This window comes from Cetorhinus maximus, chromosome 14, assembly GCF_964194155.1.
Source record: "Cetorhinus maximus chromosome 14, sCetMax3.hap1.1, whole genome shotgun sequence".
Classification (NCBI taxonomy): Eukaryota; Metazoa; Chordata; class Chondrichthyes; order Lamniformes; family Cetorhinidae; genus Cetorhinus; species Cetorhinus maximus.
The window spans coordinates 15,374,834-15,392,649 of NC_135892.1; the positions used below are offsets into that span (position 1 = coordinate 15,374,834).

General features: G+C 42.3%; 1 protein-coding gene across 7 annotated transcripts in view; it reads left to right on the forward strand.

Moving 5' to 3' along the window:
* Positions 1-17,816, forward strand: part of utrn (utrophin) — a 630,893-nt gene that overhangs the window by 77,676 nt on the left and 535,401 nt on the right. For all 7 annotated transcript variants that reach the window (XM_078556557.1, XM_078556553.1, XM_078556558.1 and 4 more), the window contains 2 exons: positions 10,352-10,413; positions 16,745-16,837. In XM_078556557.1, the coding sequence (XP_078412683.1) occupies positions 10,352-10,413; positions 16,745-16,837 (155 nt within the window). The remainder of the gene's footprint in view (positions 1-10,351; positions 10,414-16,744; positions 16,838-17,816) is intronic.

Here is a 17,816-nt window from a genome sequence, read left to right on the forward strand (position 1 = left end):
GATTCATGTATCAGGACACCCAGATCTCTCTCTACCATTGAGCTCTGCAGTCTCTCTCAATTTAAATAATATGCTGCTTCACTATTCTTCCTGTTGAAGTGGAGGGGGGGGGACTGTTTCCTGTCCAGCCCAATTTTCAGGCTGGTGGGAGGAGTTTTGGGTTACTGGGGAAGGCCAAAAATAAACCAGGTTCAGGCCTTGGACTTAGAAGGTGTGAGGTGGGTAGGGTCTCCATCAATAACCCCATTCTACGTCAGGCTCTGCCCCCTCCCCCACACCAAATAAGGTCCAGTCACTGCAGGTCCCTCCTCTTTCACCCCCCCGTCCCCAACCACTGGCCTCTCCACCAACAACCCAGAACCCCTCTGTCCATCCCCCACCCCCCCACCAAGCCTTGGCCCGAAGACCCCCAAAACTTACCTGGTCCTGCACACTCAGGACTTAGTCTCTGGAGTCCTGTCCACTGCAGCTTCTGGCATTGTGGAGACTAGACAGCTGCAGGCCAATCAATGACTGGCAGCTCTGTGAGGCAGGAATTCCTCCTGAGTGAGGGGCAGAAGTCCCACCTCCAGCCAATTAATGCTCTTTGGAGCATTAAATGGCTGTGGGGCAGGCAGTATTGGTGGGGATGTGTTCCCTGTCATCTTTTTGGATGGCAAAAAAACAAATCCCGCTATCCTAAAAATCCTGGCCCACATCTACATGTTCCCCTTTAACTACGTTGTTTGTTACTTCCTCAACAAACACAAAACAAATTAGTGAAACACTATTTCCCTTTCAGAAAACCATGTCGACTCTACCCTGATTGCGTTGAGATTTTTTAAATGTCCTGCTATAACCTCCTTAATAATAGATTCCAGGCAGATGTTAACTAACTGGCCTGTAGTTTCCTAATCCGTGTCTCCCTCCTTCCTTTCTTGAAAAGAGGAGCTACATTGGCTATTTTCCAATCTGATGGAACCATTCCAGAATCTAGGAAATTTTGAAAAATTAAAACCAATGCACTTACCACCTCAGCAACCACTTCTTTTAAGACCCTCGAATGAAATCCATCAGAACGTGGGGGCTTGTCAGCTTTTAGACACCATAATTTTCTCTACCCTTTCCCTGGTGATTGGAATTGTTTTAAGTTTTTCCCATCTTTCATCTCTTGATTAGCAATTATTTCTGGGACATTATTTGTTTTCTCTACAGTGAAAAAATATCTGTTTAATTCATACCCCATTTCCTTAATTTCTGTTATTAATTCCCAGAACACACGCTCTAGAGAACGAATGCTCACTTTACTACTACTTTTCCTTTTTTAAATATCTGTATAACTCTTACTATCTGTTTTTATATTTCTAGCTAGCTTTCTCTTGTGATCTTAATTTCTCCCCCCTCATTATTTTTTTAGTTATTCTTTACTGTTTTTCATATTCTGTCCAATCTTTTGACCTGCCACCAATTTTGTGGAATTGTATGCTTTTTCTTTTGATTTGATACTATCTTTAACTTCCTTAGTTAGTGTTATGACATGGCAGATGACGTGTGCCAGGTGGATTGAATCCACGAGGGAAACTTGATCCCGCTATCACAATGGTTTTGCAATTTGTATTTATTTCTAGATGTGTGCCCTGAATTCAATAGTAATAAGTCCACCCAGACTTCAGGGATTTTTTTTAGAAAACTAAATTAAATATTTATTAACAAAAAAAAAAAAAAAAAAAATTTTCAAGCACATACATAGGTCTACAAGGTTGGCAAGTCACCACAATACCCTGGACAGTAGAATTCAAAGTGGTTTTTCTCCTTTATACATGTTTCTCCCTTTTAATGCAAATTCCATTGTTTCCATATGACTTTGGAACTTTACTTTTCTCATAATGTAATTCATTGCATGGTGTTAATATTATCAGTAATCTTTGGGAAAAATAAACACACTGCTTGGCCTAGCTTCCCTGGCTAGGTGTAACATCCTACCATCTCTTTGAAATTCAAACTACCCTGATTTATCTAAAAAGGCAAATTCTCCTCACTTCACCTTCTAAAACTTTAGCCATTTTTACGTATTTAGCATTTCAAACCTAGCTTCTTTTAATGAGTCAAAGCCTCCAGACCAGCTGTCTCCAATTCAATTAAATCACACACACACACACACACAATCCAGAACAAACTACTAGCCTACTTTTACAATAAATCACAATAATATTATGAGAATTATTATACTTCCGTGACATTCGTCACGGATGCGTGTCCTACCCCTAGAGATTTTCATTTTCATTAGAATGTATCTTTGCTTAGTGTTATGAAATATCTCCTTAAATGTCTGCCAGTACATCTCTACTAACCTATTCCTTAACCTAATTTTCCAGTCCATTTTAGCCAGCTCTGTCTTCATATCCTCATAATTGCCCTTATTTAAGTTTAAAACATTAGTCTTGGACCCACTCTTCTCTCTCTCGTTGTATTCGAAATCCAGTCATGTTATGATCACTGCTACCTGGGGGTGCCTTTACTATGAGGTCATTAATTCTGACTCAGTGTGCTTTATTAGATCTAGAATAGCCTACTCTCTGGTTGGCCCTTGAACCTGCTGCTCTAAAAAACTATCCCGAAAACACTGTATAAGCTCATTTTCCACACTACCTTTGTCAATCTGATTTGCCCAATCTATATGTAGTTAAGTCACCCATGATTACCACTGTACCTTTCTCACAAGCCCCCATTATTTCTTTCTGCATACCCTGTCACACAGTGTAGTTACTGTTAGGGGGCCAAAAAGCTACTCCCACAAGTGACTTCCTCCCTTTCCTGCTTATTTTTACCCAAACTGATAATACATCTTGATCTTTAGAATTAAGGCCATCATTCTCTGATGTACGAATGTCATCCTTAATTAATAGAGCTACCCCCCCAACCCCAACCTTTCCATAAGCCACTCATCATCCTGACTTGGAAATATATCGCCGTTCCTTCACTGTCGTTGGGTCAAAATCCACTGCATTTATATGGCTAGTCCAGTTCAGTTTCTGGTCAATGGTAACCCCAGGATGTTGATAGTGGGGGATTCAGCGATGGCAATGCCATTAGGTCCTGTGGGGTGATGGCTGGATTCTCTCTTGTTGGAATTGGCCATTGCCTGCTACTTGTGTGGTGTGAATGTTACTTACCACTTATTAGCTCAAGCTTGAATGTTGTCCAGATCTTGCTGCATATGGGCACTGACTGCTTCAGTATCTGAGGAGTTGCAAATGGGGCTGATCATTGCACAATCATCAGCGAACACCCCCACTTCTGGCCTTATGATGTTGGAAGGGTCATTGATGAAGGAGCTGAAGGTGGCTCAGCCTAGGACACTACCCTGAGGAATTCCTGCAGTGATGTCATGGGACTGAGATGACTGACCAACAACCACAATCATCATCCTTTGTGCTAGGTATGACTCCAAACAATGGAGAGCTTTCCCTCTGATTCCCATTGACTCCAGTTGTGCTAGGGCTCCATGATGCCACACTTGGTCAAATGCTGCCTTGATATTAAAGGCAGTCACTCTCACCTCACCCCTGGAGTTCAGCAAATGTGATGCACTGGGGAGCAAGGCTGGTGGTGGTTTGGACTGAGTGAGGTAGGAAGGCAGCAGTACCTGAGTCATCTTTGGTGTCTCAGCTGAGGCAGTGGGATTAAAGCAAGAACAGGTGAAGCAAGACCACACTTCCATGGCTTGATGTGAGGTTGTGGAGAGGAGCATGAGATGCTAACTGGAAATGGGATTGGGGAGTTATGGGGTTCTTGAAGTATTTCAAGTGTTGGAGGTAGAAGCAGGATGACGGGAGAGAAGATGGAAGGAGAGAAGAGCTGACATATTCTAGGTGGGCTTGAAAGAAAGCCAGATCAAGCTGAGGAGTAGAGCAGAGACTGGAGAGTGAAATACACATTGATAAATTTGTGGTCTGGATCAAGTGCTTAAGATGTTGGTCCTGATCCAGTCTGCTTGTAGTGACTTAAGCTTAGAATGTGCTAGGTCTTTCTATATTACAATAATCACAGAATCACACAGTGCAGAAGAGACCCTTCGGCCCATCGAGTCTGCACCGTCACGTGAGAAATAATAACTACACTTTAAAAAGTTTTTATTTGGAGAGCACGTTGGGAAGACCTGAGTTCATGAAGGATGCTGATAAATGCAAGTCTTTCTCTTTCATTCATTCTTTGCACTTTTAACTTGTGAAAAATCACTCCTCTAGAATGTGTCAGTGCAGCCAGTCTGAGTGATGAGCTGAGCTGAACCTTCTGATACTGATGTTTCCCAGATCCACATCACAACTGTTTTTTGCAACAGCAAATTACATTTCTATCTTCTAGAAGATGTGCCACTGAATTTCCAAACTTTCGGACCATCATTTCAGTCCGTAGTGATTGAAAATCAAATTCCCTACCCCTTATTGGTGAACTCTCTGCAAGAATCCTTGAAATGGATTTTCATTATTACAGTGGAGTTTGCCATCTGACCTATGAACTGACAAAGTTGTGTTGCCAGTTTTTTTTTGCTGATGTTTGGATGGAGGATTCTGGTCACATTAGTGAGTTAATGAGTTTTTTTGCGCCCATTAACTGCCGCTAGGAAATTGCATATTAGCAAATAATTTACACGTTGAACCAGTGGTAGAAAGTTCTAAAACTGCTTTTAAAATTAACCTTTCATTATTAATGGATCATCCTGCTCTGGGATCTGTTCTATGGCAAATTAGAAGCTGACAGCTAGAAGTGTATCAGGTCATTGGAGAAAAAGAGCAAAGCATTGCTGTCCTGTTTTTGTATGTGTCTGCTGCTGATTAGTTTGAAGCAATGTGGCAGCTACTTTAGTGTGTAGGATGTGATTTAAAAAAAAAAATTCATTCACAGGATGTGGGCTTCGCTGGCTGGGCCAGCGTTTATTGCCCATCCCTAGTTGCCCTTGAGAAGGTGGTAGTGTGCTGCCTTGGTGCACCCACAGTGCTGTTAGGAAGGGAGTTCCAGGATTTTGACCCAGTGACAGTGAAGGAACGGTGATATATTTCCAAGTCAGGATGGTGAGTGACTTGGAGGAGAACTTCCAGGTGGTGGTGTTCCCATCTATCTGCTGCCCTTGTCCTTCTAGATGGTAGTGGTCGTGGGTTTGGAAGGTGCTGTCTAAGGAGCCTTGGTGAATTCCTGCAGTGCATCTTGTCGATGGTACACACTGCTGCCACTGTGCTTCGGTGGTGGAGGGAGTGAATGTTTGTGGATGTGGTGTCAATCAAGTGGACTGCTTTGTCCTGGACAGTGCCCAGCTTCTTCAGTTGTTGTAGGAGCTGCACTCATCCAGGCAAGTGGGGAGTATTCCATCACACCCTTGACTTGTGCTTTGTAGATGGTAGACAGATTTTGGGGAGTCAGGAGGTGAGTTACTCGCCACAGAATTCCCAGCCTCTGACCTGCTCTTGTAGCCACTGTATTTATATGGCTAGTCTAGTTCAGTTTCTAGTCAATGGTAACCCCCAGGATGTTGATAGTGGGGGATTCAGTGATGGTAATGCCATTGAAAATTAAGGGGTGATGATTGGATTCTCTCTTGTTGATGGTCATTGTCTGACACTTGTGTGGTGTGAATGTTACTTACCACTTATTAGCTCAAACCTGAATGTTGTCCAGATCTTGCTGCATATGGGCACTGACTGCTTCAGTATCTGAGGAGTTGCAAATGGGGCTGATCATTGCACAATCATCAGTAAACATCCCCACTTCTGGCCTTATGACGTTGGAAGGGTCATTGATGAAGGAGCTGAAGGTGGCTCAGCCTAGGACACTACCCTGAGGAATTCCTGCAGTGATGTCATGGGACTGAGATGACTGACCTCCAACAACCACAATCATCATCCTTTGTGCTAGGTATGACTCCAAACAGTGGAGAGTTTTCCCTCTGATTCCCATTGACTCCAGTTGTCCAGGTCTTGCTGCATGGACATGTCTGCTTCAGTATCTAAGGAGCCGCAAATGGCGAACATTGTGCAATCATCAACGAACATCCCCATTTCCGACCTTATGATGGAAGGACGGTCATTGATGATGTTTGGATGAACATTGATTTTTCCAAGAGCAGGTTGTGAGACTTAAACCAGGTCTGTACTGCCACTGGCATAAAATCCACACACCTGTAACCAATGGCACATGAAGTAACAGCTCCTCTTAATGGTCGATTTTATTTGGTTATACTCTGTGCAGTGCTTTGGGATATTTTACTGCATTAAAGGTGTTATATAAATATGAGTTGTTGTTGATGGTTTCTGAATACCAATGACAGGCAGCTATGTAATGCGCAGTAAAAACAGAAAATGCTGGAAAAACTCAGCAGGTTTGGCCATATCTGTGGAGAGAGAAACAGAGTTAACGTTTTGAGTCCATATGACTCTTCTTCAGAGTTAGTCAAGTAGAAATGAGATGGATTTTATACTGTTTAATAGTGATGGTGGAGCAAAATAGAAGGTCAGGGATACGTAGGAGCTGAGGAGAAATTTGATGAAGGTGGCATGGACACAGGATAAAGGAAGTAATATTGGTAATGTTAAAGACTAAAGTAGGTGCTGATAGTGGCATAAAGGTAATAGAGCAGAATGTGTTAATAGCTGAACAAGGTGCAGCGCTCTGTGAAAGAAAAACATAAAAACAAGTGACAAATGGCCCTTTTTGGGGGCGGTGGTGTTGGGGGCAAAGGATGAAAAAAAAAATAATTGGCTTAAAGAAGGGATTAAGATGGAGGAGAGAGTTCATGGTCTGAAGTTGTTGAACTCAATGTTAAGTCCGGAAGGCTACAAAGTATATAATTGGAAAATGAGGTGCTGTTCCTCCAGTTTGTGTTGAGCTGCGCTGGAACATTGCAGCAGGACAAAGATGAATGTATGGGCATGAGAGAAAGATGGTGAATTGAAATGGAAAACAGCAAGACGGTCTGAGTCATGTTTGCAGACTTAGCGAAGGTGTTCCGCAAAGCGGTCACCAGTCTGTGATTAGTCTCCCCAACGTAGAGGAGATTGCATTGGGAGCTGTGAATACAATAGACCAAATTGAAGGAGGTGCAAGTGTAGCGCTGCTTCACCTGAATGGAGTGTTTGGGGCCTTGGATTGTTGGGAGGGAGGAGTTAAAGGGGCAGGTGTTGCACATTCTGCGATTGCATGGGAAGGTGCCAGGGGACGGGGATGAGGAGTAGAGGGTGCAATACTGGAGTCCTTAACTTGGTGATGTGGGATTTGACTTCCAGGCTGTCCAATGTGTGCAAAATATTCAACTTTTATACAATTCCTCTCTTGTGCAGGCAGAGTTCCCCAGAAGATTTACTTGCGCCACTAGGCTTTACTGATTTTTAAGGATCAACACAGTTAGCCCTGCAGAGAGTTTATCACCCAGGCAGATGTGGTTCAGCCATGATCTTATTGAATGCTGGAGTAGGCTCAGTTGACCATATGGCCTACTCTTGCACCTTTTTCTTATGTTCTTATTCTCATATTCTCAGCAGCTTCAGTCCATTGTTACCCAATGTCTCTTATTGGGAAATTTGCTTACGGACATCGCCATCACAGTTTTGATAGCGTCCATGATACTAATAGACTCCTGCTGATCATTGCAGAGCAGCAATAACATTTTTCAGAGATAGTAAAGTAGAGTTAGCCCCAAGAATAGTACGTTAGTACCCTAAATGAGGAGGTGGTGGCATAGTGGGAATGTCACCGGATTAGTAATCCAGAGGCCCAGGCTAATGCTCTGAGAACACGGTTTGAATTTAAATTCAGTTAATAATTCTGGAATTAATAAGCTAGTCACAGTAGTAGTGCCGGCGAAACCATCGTCGATTGTCGTAAAAACCCATCTGGTTCACTAATGTCCTTTAGGGAAGGAAATGCTGTCTTTACCTGGTCTGGCTGACCAGTGACTCCAGACCCACACCAATGTGGTTGACTCTTAAATGCCCTCTGAAGTGGCCTAGCAAACCTCTTAGTTATATCAAACCTCTGCGAAGTCTCAAAAAAGGAATGAAACAGGATGGACCAGGCAATATTGACCTAGGCACCGGAAATGATGGCAGCAAACCCAGCCCTGTTGACCCTGCAAAGTCATCCTTACTAACTATGCTAAAATTGGGAGAGCTGTCCCACAGACTAGTCAAGCAATAGGCTGACATAGTCATATTCACAGAATCACACCTTACAATGTACCAGACACCACCATCACCAGAGGTGGCAGCACAGTGATATACAGTTAGGAGGGGTGTTGCCCTGGGAGTTCTCAACATTGACTCTGGACCCCATGAAGTCTCGTGGCATCAGGTTGGACTTGGGCAAGGAAACCTCCTGCTGATTACCACGCACCATCCCTCCATAGCTGACGGATCAGCACTCCATGTTCAGCACCACTTGGAGGAAACACAGTGTTTAGGGCACTGAATGTACTCTGGGTGGGGACTTCATTGACTTCAAGCTGCAAGAATCAACCTAGGTTCAAAGAAGAGTGCAGGAAGGCATGCCAGGAGCAGCACCAAGCATACCTAAAAATGAGGCATCAGCCTGGTGAAGCTACAACATAGGACTACTTGTGTGTCAAACAGCGAAAGCAGCATGCGATAGACAGAGCTAAGCGACCCCACAACCAACAAATCAGATCCAAGCTCTGCAGTCTGGCCACATCTAGTCGTGAATGGTGGTGGACAATTAAACAATTCACTGGAGGAGGAGGCTCCACAGATAACCACATTCTCAATGACGGGGAAGCCCAGCACATCGGTGCAAAAGATAAGGCTGAAGCACTTGCAACAATCTTCAGCAGAAGTTCTGAGTAAATGATCCATCTCAGAATCCTCCCGAGGTCCCCAGCATCACAGATGCCAGTCTTCAGCCAATTTGATTCGCTCCACGTGATGTCAAGAAATGGCTGAAGGCACTGGATACTGCAAAGGCTATGGGCCCTGACAATATTCCGGCAATAGTTCTGAAGACTTGTGCTCCAGAACTTGCCACGCCCCTAGCCAAGCTGTTCCAATACAGCTAGAACACTGGCATCTACTTGACAATGAAGAAAACTGCTCAGGTATGTCCAGTCCAAAAAAAGCAGGACAAATCCAACCCGGCCGATTACCACCCCATCAGTGTACTCTCTATCATCAGCAAAGTGACAGAAGGGGTCATTGACAGTGTTATCAAGTGGCACTTAGAAACAACCTGCTCATTGACGCTTAGACTGGGTTCCGCCAAGGAGCCCAAGCAAAACTGGAATCAGAGGGAAATCTCTCCACTGATTGGAGTCATACCTAGCACAAAGGAAGATAGTTGTGGTTGTTGGAGATAAATCATCTCAATCCCAGGACATCACTGCAGGAGTTCCTCAGGGTAGTGTCCTAGACCTAACCATCATAAGCTGCTTGATCAATGACTTTCCTTCCATCATAAGGTCAGAAAAGGGAATGTTTGCTGACGATTGCAGAATTCAACACCATTCGTGACGACTCAGATACTGAAGCAGTCAGTGCCCAAATACAGCAAGATCTGAACAGCATTCAGGCTGGGCTGATAAGTGACAAGCAACATTCGCACCACATAAGTGCCAGGCAATGACCATCTCCAAAAAGAGAGAATCTAACCATTGTCGCTTGACATTCAATAGCATTACCGTAGCTGAATTCCCCACTACCATCATTCCATTGACCAGGAACTGAACTGTACCATATAAAAACTGTGGTTTTAAGAGCAGGTCAGAAGCTGGGAATTCTGTAGTGAGTAACTTACTCCTTAACCCCTCCAAGTCTGTCCACCATCTGCAAGGCATAAGGCAGGAGTGTGATGGAATACACCCCACTTGCCTGGTTGGGTGCAGTTCCAATGACCCTCAAGAAGCTTGGCACTGTCCAGCAGATGCATGGGAACACTACCACCTGCAAGTTCCCCTCCAACCCACATACCTTTGACTTGGAACTATATTGCCGTTCCTTCACTGTCATTGGGTCAAGATCTGGGAACAGCACTGTCGGTGGACAGTCCACCACATGGACTGCAGTGGTTCAAGAATGAACTTACCACCACCTTTTCAAGGGCAGTTAAGGATGGGCAATAAAAATGCTGGCCTCACCAGTGATGCCTACGTCCTGCAAAATCAGTGGTGTGTTTTAATTTACTCATGGGATGTGGAGTATGTGAAGAGAAGAAGGCGATGAAACTGGGAAAGAAAAAAAAATGATGGATTGCTTCTGAAAGTGTGAAACCCAGCATTGTAGCAGTGAATTATCTGCTGACTGTAAGTGTTAGTTCCCATGACTTTGTGATCTAGTTTCCATGACTGCAAACTTATTGCATTCTGTTTTCCTTTCAGATGAACATGATGGTGTGCAAAAGAAAACCTTCACAAAATGGATCAATGCACGCTTTGCAAAGGTAATATTGAGATGCAGTGTGAAACTTGAACATTGTTGTTGAGAGCACCTCTACTTCCTGGTGTTGAGGCAACATGAGAATATGCAGGATTATCGTGTAGTCTGCAAAACTGCATGAATGAACTGGATAGAAATGTTGATGTTTATTTCATAAGTGGCTTGGTTTACTGTGTGGGGTTGATATACTTTACAATGTTTGAATTCTGATGATGTTACTGGAACACTACTCTGTAGATTGGTCTCTCATACTGAAGTTGGAAATGCACAATATGACCTACTGTCTGTTGTTTCTGGAAGCAGAATCCCATATTTGTTTACATAGTTCCATCTTTCAGTACAGTTGTCTCCAAGAGAGTCATCATGTGCTGGGAATTGGCACTTTTTCTTTCCCCTCAAATAAATTTTTCCATGACGTACCCACTTCCTGTGCAGTCTTAGTAAGGGATCTGGCAAGCTGCAAATTGATGTGTTCTGTACTTTAGGTACAGTGTGGCTCAGTGAGGCTGAAATAGACCTAATCTCTCCTCCTTTGGTAACTTTTAGATATCTGAAATTTTGGAAACTTGCGAAATTTAAAGTAAAGCTTCAGAATTGTGTCTCTACTGTGATAGTGATTCTGCGCAACTTGTGCTGGTGCTGCTTCAGTCAGATAAGATTAACCCTTGATACCTTCAGTAAAGATTGTTGTACCGATGCATGGTGGGGGAAAGAGGAGAGAGAAATACAACCTGATTTGCACCAGGTTGCTATTATGTGACTTTTGCACTTCAGTTGAGCAAGTTGTATATTAGATGGGGAATAGGTATTGGAAGGCTAAGGTGTGCCAGAGACTCAAAAAAATTAACTCCAGTCGGGGAAGGGACTAGGATAGTTAATAAAACAGGGCATGCATGTGAAAACCACTTAACAGGCCAAAAGTCTGGGTGGGCTGAGGGGGCTGGGGTTGGGAGGAAACAAATTTTAGGGAATTAGAGTTTTTTTTTTCTTGAGAAAAACTAAGTTTCCCAAGAATAGAACTGGATATAGTTCATTGTGGAGCACATCTCCCAAAAATATTTCTCATCTATTCCCATGTGAAAGTACTCTGTTTATTTCTCTTTTTTTTTGCTTTTGAGGTGTTTGGAGTTTTTTTTCGAAATAACATTGAGGATAAACTAGCAAGTAATTTTAAAGCAGACAGTAAGAGCTTCTTTAAATATGTAAAAAGGAAGAGAGGGAGGCCAAAGTCAGTATAGGCCCCTTAGAGAATGAGACTGGGGAAATAATAATGGGGAACCAGGAAATGGCAGAGGAGTTGAATAAATACTTTGCCTCAGTAGAAGACACTAATAGCATACCAAAAATACCAAATTATTATGGGGCAAAAGTGGGGGGGGGGAGAAGAGGAAATAAATATAATAACTATCACTAGAGAAAAAGTACTAGGGAAACTAATGGGGCTAAAGGCCAATAAGCCCCCTGGACCTAATGGGTTGCATCCTAGAATATTAAAGGAAATAACTGCAGAGATGGTTGATGTACTGTAGTAACCTTTCAAGAATCCTTAGATTCTGGAAAAGTCCCAGAGGATTGGAGAACAGCCAATGTAACACCCTTATTCAAAAAGGGAGGGAGACAAAAACTGTTAAATAGGCCAGTTAGTTTAACGTCTGTCGTTGGGAAAATGTTGGAGTCTATTATAAAGGATGTAATAGCAGAGCATTTAGAAATGCATAATCTAATCAAGCAGAGTCAGCATGGCTTCATGAAGAGGAAATCACGCCTGACAAAATTATTAGAATTATTTGAGGAGGTTACAAGTAGGATAGATAAAGGGGAACCAGTAGATGTAATATATTTGGATTTCCAAAAGATGTTCGATAAGGTACCACACATAAGGCTACTTAATAAGATAAGAGCCCATGGTGTTGGGGGTGGTATATTAGCATGGATAGAGGACTGGCTAACTAATAGAAGACAGAGAGTTGGGATACGGGGACATTTTCAGGATGGCAACCTGTAACTAGTGGAGTGCCACAGGAATCAGTGCTGGGGCCACAATTATTTACATTATATATCAATGACTTGGATGAAGGAAATGAATGTACTATCGCCAAGTTTGCAGATGACACAAAAATAGGTGGGAAGGCAAGTGGTGAGGATGACACAGTCTACAGAGGGATATAGACAGGTTAAGCGAGTGGGCAAAAATGTGGCAGATGGAATATAATGTGGGCAAGTGTGAGATTATGCACTTCGGCAGGAAGAATAGAGGAGCGGAATATTATTTAAATGGAGAAAGATTGCAGAAAGCTGCAGCACAGAGGGATTTGGGCATCCTTGTGCATGAATCCCGAAAAGCTAACATACAAGTTCAACAGGTAATAGGGAAGGAAAAGGGAATGTTGGCCTTTATTTCAAAAGGGAATGAAGTATAAAAATAGGGAAGTTTTGCTAAAACTATACGAGGCACTAGTTAGATCACACCTAGAATACTGTGAACAGTTTTAGTCCCCTTATCTAAGGAAAGATATACTGGCATTGGAGGCAGTCCAGAGAAGGTTCACTAGGTTGATCCCAGGTATGGAGGGATTTTCTTATGAGGAGAGGTTGAGTGGCTTGGGCCTGTTCTCATTGGAGTTTAGAAGAATGAGAGGCGATCTTATTGAAACATATAAGATTCTTAGGGGGCTTGACAGGTTAGATGCTGAGAGGTTGTTTCCTCTTGTGGGAGTGTCTAGGACCAGAGGCCATAATTCAGAGAAAGGGGGCTCTCATTTAAAAGATCAGCCATGATATCATAGAATGGCGGAGCAGACTTGATGGGCCGAATGGCCTACTTCTGCTCCTACATCTTATGGTCTTATATCATCTTTGTAACTGAATCTCCAGCACATCAATATTTTTAAATTGTTAATGGGATGTGGGTGTCACTGGCCAGGCCAGCATTTATTGCCCATCCCTAATTATCCTTGTTCAGAGGGCATTTAAAAGTCAACCACATTGCTGTGGGTCTGGAGCCACATGTAGGCCAGACCGGGAAAGGACAGCAGATTTCCTTCCCTAAAGGACATTAGTGCACATCAGAACCTACATATTACATTGATTGAGACATTTAGCAAGTAACTGACTTGTTTACAAGTTATTTACTGTCGCTGTGTAGATGTGCAGTATGGACTCAATTGGCTCCTATATAATGCTCAAATCAATTTACACATCTCAGGCTGGAGATGTTAATTGTTTGGAGTTGGAAGGTTGTGGGTCAAAGTCCCATGCCAGGAGTTAAGCATGTGATCTACCTTGATGCTTCATTGCAGTACTGAAGGGAGTGCTGCATTGTCCATAACAAAAATAAAAATGCCTGGAAAAACTCAGCAGGTCTGGCAGCACCTGCTGAGAGGAACACAGTTAACGTTTCAAGTCCGTATGACTGCTGCATTGTCCATGTTGTGATCTTTCAATTGAGATGCTAATCTGAGGCCCCATCTGCCTGTTTGCGATGTAAAAGATCCTCTGACAAAGCAAAACTGGGAGTTCTCCATTGTCTGTCTGGCATTCCTCCTCAGCCAAAACTGGGTGTTCTGTGCAAATTGATTGTGGCACCTTCCTACATTGGAACCGTGGCTGCACTTTGGATATAACTCTGGCCGTGAAGCACTTGGAAATGCCCTGAGGATGTGAAAGATGCTATAGAAATGCAATAACTTATTTTCCTTTAAGATTTAGTGTTGTCCACTAATGTGGCAATGATATTAAAAAATAAAGCACTTCCTAAACCTCTGGGCCCATGAAATTCAAACAGGAGAAAACAAGAGTAAGGAATATCAGCACAAAATGACAGATGGAAGGGGCCACATATAATCTGTACTTTGGAAAGAGACAATCATAGCAGGATTTCAATCCTGAAGTTGGTGGTGTCCAGGGTGAACATGGCGGCCTTTGGTACTGTTACTCTGTAAATAAGAAGATTGATAGGCTCAGACCTTGGAAAGCATAGTTGTGGAAGGTTTTATTAATGTTCCCCCACACTCCATTTTGCTTGACTGGATGATCCACAGAATGATGGAGAGCGATGCTGGTAATCAATTTTATACATGAAAACACATTTTAAAAGTATGACATCAGTAAATAATTAGCACTTGGGTAAAACAATCTCACAACATAATCCAAGTGCTGCAATATGGCATGGCAGATTGTACATGCAGATCAGATTTTGGAATTTCCGTCAAGGGTTGTAGGCATTCTCCTTGTTACCTTCCACAGGCTGGTGCTGCATGCAGGTCCTTTCCAAAAATGGAGAAATTGGTATTTTGTGGACTTTTCTGAATTGTATCAGTGTCTGCTTAAATTTAATTGCGTCCTCTGAAGAGAGCTCAATTTAATGAGTCTACAGTCTTGAGTAGTTGTTTAATCACAAACAGCACAGATTAAAAGTGCAGCCAATTTGATTGTGAGCAACACAATCATGTAGGGCAGTGCAGTGGTGCACTTAGCACATGTAATGTTCTATATATACACACACACACACGAAGTTCAGAAACTTGGGCAGAACTAGAGGTAGCACAGTGTGTTCAGGAGGCAGCCACATATTCAGAATGCTTGAAGCATGAACACTGAAGGTAAGCCATCTGCCCTAACATAGTTCAGTGTTTGCTAACATTTCCGTGTGTAATTCCTCTCTTTTTTAAAAATAATTATTTTCTTTGTGCAAACATGCAAGCTGTTCACTATAAAGTATTAGGCACAAAATGTTTCAAAAAAAACAAATTTGGAGAGCACTAGAGAGTGCAATGCAGAAACTTTTCCCATGGATTTTTTTTTAAACAGCTTTTAGTGATCTTTATTTACTGAAATTATTTGCTTACTGATTGGCGCATTTCTTTTTTACATCCTTCGTTCTTAGAAGAGTGAGGCGTGGTCCCACAGAGGTCAGCTGTCCTCTTGCCCAAGTGGCCATTCTCTGTGTGTGCCTCTAGTTTGTCAGTTCTGGATTACTATTCTGTCGTGGGGTGGTACAGCTAACCTCACTGCTGTTGTCATCTGAGTTATACCTCAAAAATGAGCAACCTGGATTTTGCCCTCTTTTTCCTGCACCCACCGCCCACTCCCCACGAGGATGCTTTTGGTATTGGACTGTTGCTGCATGTACGATTCACTAACTTGGCAAAGTGCAGGAACTAAACTTCGCACTGTATAGGTCTGTTTTGGCTTTGTCCCAAACTGAGTAGCCCATGTGCTTAATTTCAAATCTCTGCTGGATATGGTCAGTGAAAACTGGGAAGATGTGAATACAATGTATTTAACGTAATATCCAATGCCCTTGTTGTTTTATTTGATGAGGGCAACCAGTTGTATTTATGTACATCTTCACTGTAGTAAAATGGTCCAAACTGAGAAGTGAAATTGGATACCAGGCAGTGGGGGAAAATTAGGGCAGGTACCACAAACTGGGTCAATGAAGTTAGGCTTGATCTGCTAGCTCATTTGTGATCAACTAACTCAGCACAAATTGGACGCTAAACGAGAGAATTTCTTGAGCTCAAGGCAAAATACTGCGGATGCTGGAAATCTGAAGCAAAAACAAAAAATGCTGGAAAAACTCAGCAGGTCTGACAGCATTTGTGGAGAGAAAGACAGCGTTAACGTTTCGAGTCCGTATGACACTTCTTCAGAGTTCAGAAGAAGAGTCATATGGACTTGAAACATTAACTCTGTCTTTCTCTCCACAAATGCTGTCAGACCTGCTGAGTTTTTCCAGCATTTTTAGTTTTTAATTTCTTGAGCTGTTGGGGAAATGCCATCAGATTCTAGAATGATTGCTAAACCTAGCTCTATTTTGCTTCTGTCAATTAGGTGGCTGAGTTGAAATAAACTAGGATTAATTTTTAATGTCTTAGTGCAAATCATTAACTATATGCTAACAAGAATTTGCCGAATCAGAGTCCTGCACTGAAAAGTGAGTTTTCATCCTAGAAATGACTAAGGTCAACAGTGGCAAAGGGGCCTTGCTCAGTTATCATGGCTCCTTATGCCTGCTGCACTTGTAAGTCTGTTTCCATAATAATATTTTACAGGATGCTGGGAATATAATGTCTAAATAATTGGAGGTGAGACAAGTTCTTTGTTCAGTTTTATTAAGAACGTTACTTATTGTTAAGCATTAAGAAAAGGTTTTCAGTTGTTTAAAAATCTAGTTTCACCAATGGAAATCGTGTAAGCGAACTTGCATGTTTCCTGAGATGCAGCTGGGACCTGGACACTGATGAATGCAAGTTGAGAAGAATCTTTCAAAGAGCAATTCTGCAGCACGTTTATTAAAAATGGGAATTTTCTGAACTTTGTTTCTGCTGCAGGGCGGAAAGCCACCAATCAAGGATCTGTTTGCCGACCTCCGAGATGGGCGAAAACTCTTAGATCTTCTGGAAGGACTTACAGGATGTGTGTTGGTGAGTTTTCATTTTAATAACTGCATATGCTGTATATGGGATGCAGAATAGAACACTTGCTACTGTGAAATCTTTATTTAAGTATTTGTCAGTTGCGGGCACTAAGCTTCTCCTCTCTACCTTAGAGTTAGATCATGCTGCAGAGCTTCAAGCTCCAACATCTTATGGTACAGATAATTTTAGATGGAGGCACTTTTGTTCTGTAGATTAATATGTACGATGGCTATATAGAGAATGCAATAAGTTCTTTGACAGCTGTGACTATAAGTACCAATAATCATTGCCTGGTTATATTAAAGTTGAAAGGTATGGGATGCCTTTAGACTGCTCAAGAGGATTTTTAAAGTTAATAATTACATTTGTACAGAGGATTTTAAAATGTGTGTGTTTATATCAAAGGCATTTTGCGCCAGCAGTAATAACCTTGCTCCTGGGTTCTGAGTCCACGAAAGTTGCACTACTACTCCTCCTGCAGTTCTAAATAGAAATCACATGTCATTCCTTAGATAATATCACCAACTTCAACACCTTTGTCCTTTTGTCTATGACATCTTTTGATTATCTCCACCTATCACTAGCCCTCTATCCAGCTCTACCTGTCCCCCCACCCCCCCAACCAGCTTATATTTCACCTCTTTTCTATTTTTCCTTAGTTCTGTTGAAGAGTCATACAGACTCGAAACATTAACGGTATTCTTCTCCGCAGATGCTGTCAGACCTGAGTTCTTCCAGGTATTTTTGTTTTGGATTTCCAGCATCTGCAGTTTTTTGCTTTTACTGTTTAAAGTAATCACCAGTTACATTGAGATTTGTTTTTTTCCCCCTTGTGGCTGATTAACCCTCAAGAAAGTTCATTATGGAATGATTTTTGACAGGCTCCCTGTTAGAAAAAGTAGTTCCTGGGCTGATTCTCTCTGCTAAGACCAATGTGATGCTGATAGTGCCATGAATTGGGACAGGTTCAATGTTTGTTCACTTT